The sequence below is a fragment of the Myotis brandtii genome, unplaced genomic scaffold (assembly GCF_000412655.1).
Source record: "Myotis brandtii unplaced genomic scaffold, ASM41265v1 scaffold79, whole genome shotgun sequence".
Classification (NCBI taxonomy): domain Eukaryota; kingdom Metazoa; phylum Chordata; class Mammalia; order Chiroptera; family Vespertilionidae; genus Myotis; species Myotis brandtii.
Genome location: NW_005371173.1, coordinates 2539040 through 2540481, shown reverse-complemented (window position 1 = coordinate 2540481; position 1442 = coordinate 2539040). Strand labels below are relative to the sequence as shown.

Here is a 1442-nt window from a genome sequence, read left to right as displayed (position 1 = left end):
CGGGGACGGTGGGGGCAGCAGCGCGGATTTGGAGGGAGGCGGCAGGGCCGGGCGACGAGGGGCTTCGCTGGCCGGCTGAGGCTGAAGGTCGGGCTCCTCCCTGTGCAGTCCGCTCTGCGGGACGCTGCTGCGGAACCAAGACCAAGAGGGTAGAAGCTTCAGGCGGCCTCCCCTCCTAGACCCTCAGCTCGGGACAGGGGTTGGCGGTGGGGCATGCGGGGAAGGCTTGGGGTGACATGGGCCAGACCACCACCCCCTCCCCGAAAAGAGGAAGGCACAGCCAGGGCAGGTGCGGTGCTGGGGAGAGGCGGCGGCTCAGGCACCGGGAGATGGGGCTAGTGACTGGGTCCAGGTAGGACTCAGCCCCAGGCGCTCGGGCCAGCCCCTCCCCCCAGCCCTGGAAGCTGGGGAACAGCGGAAACAAAACGGAGCGGTGGGAGAGAAAAGAATGCGGTTTAGGACCCAAAGGATGACGTGGTGAGGGAAGGCAGAAGGGGTGCACCGGGAGGGGCCCTCTCAGGAATGCAGCCTCCCACCCATTCCTGCCCGCAGCTGCCCCCCACAGTCCTGCCCATCCTCCGCAGGACATGGCGCCTTCACAGCGGCCCCAGAAGAACAGGCACCAGCCTTTCAGCCTTCCTTCCAGGAGCAACGCTCCATCCCTGGGGTTACCTAACACCAGCTCTGACCTGAGTCCAGTACTGAGAGGACACAGCAGGTGGTAGCAGGGGTCCCTAGGGTAGGAGACTAGGATGCCCAGGTTCCCATTCCATTTCATCAGTCTGCCCCCAGTGCAGGCCTTTGACTTTGTCCTGCCCCTGGGGACGTTACCTGAGTCCTTGGAACTCCCTGGAGAAGCACAGAGGCTCCCCAAAGGGGTGTGCTCAGAAATAACTCAGTTCAGAAATAACTACTGCGTGGGCCCGAGTTGGGAGTGCGGGCGAAGAGGAGACGGGAAGGAGCTGGTCAGCCCAGAGTACACCTCTCACCTACAGAGCTTTGAGGTCCAAGAGCTAGGCCTCAGTTTCCCCCACCTGGACCCTTGCTAAACATAAAGATTAATAAGAAAGGGAATCTGAGATGTTAGCATCTCACCTGACACATTAGAGAGCTGAATACAAAGTATGAAATGACTCACTGAGTACTTATTGTGTGCCAGGCATGTGCTAGATGCTTTAAATGCACTGAGTCATTTAATCCTGACAACAACCCTTTCAGATGGGAACTGTTACAGGTCCATTTACAGATGAAGAAACTGAGGCTTATAGAGGTAAATGTGCCTTAGCAGGGTGAGACTGCTAGGAAATGGTGCTAGGATGGAAAGCCAGCGAAGTCTGACCTCTGAGCCCTTGCTCCCTCCAAAATGTCTGGGATTCTGGGGGCACAGAAGGAAGGAGAAATAGGGTACCAGCCACAAGCATAAATTATAAGGATGTTTTAGA

At 57.9% G+C, this 1442-nt stretch overlaps 1 protein-coding gene across 1 annotated transcript in view; it reads right to left on the bottom strand.

The window, feature by feature from the left end:
- LOC106724280 (striated muscle preferentially expressed protein kinase-like) overlaps positions 1–1442 on the bottom strand; it is a gene marked incomplete at its 3' end in the record, with an annotated part of 17276 nt that continues 15834 nt past the window's right edge. Inside the window, exon 5 of the mRNA XM_014531005.1 lies at positions 1–127. Coding sequence (XP_014386491.1) covers positions 1–127 — 127 coding nt within the window. The remainder of the gene's footprint in view (positions 128–1442) is intronic.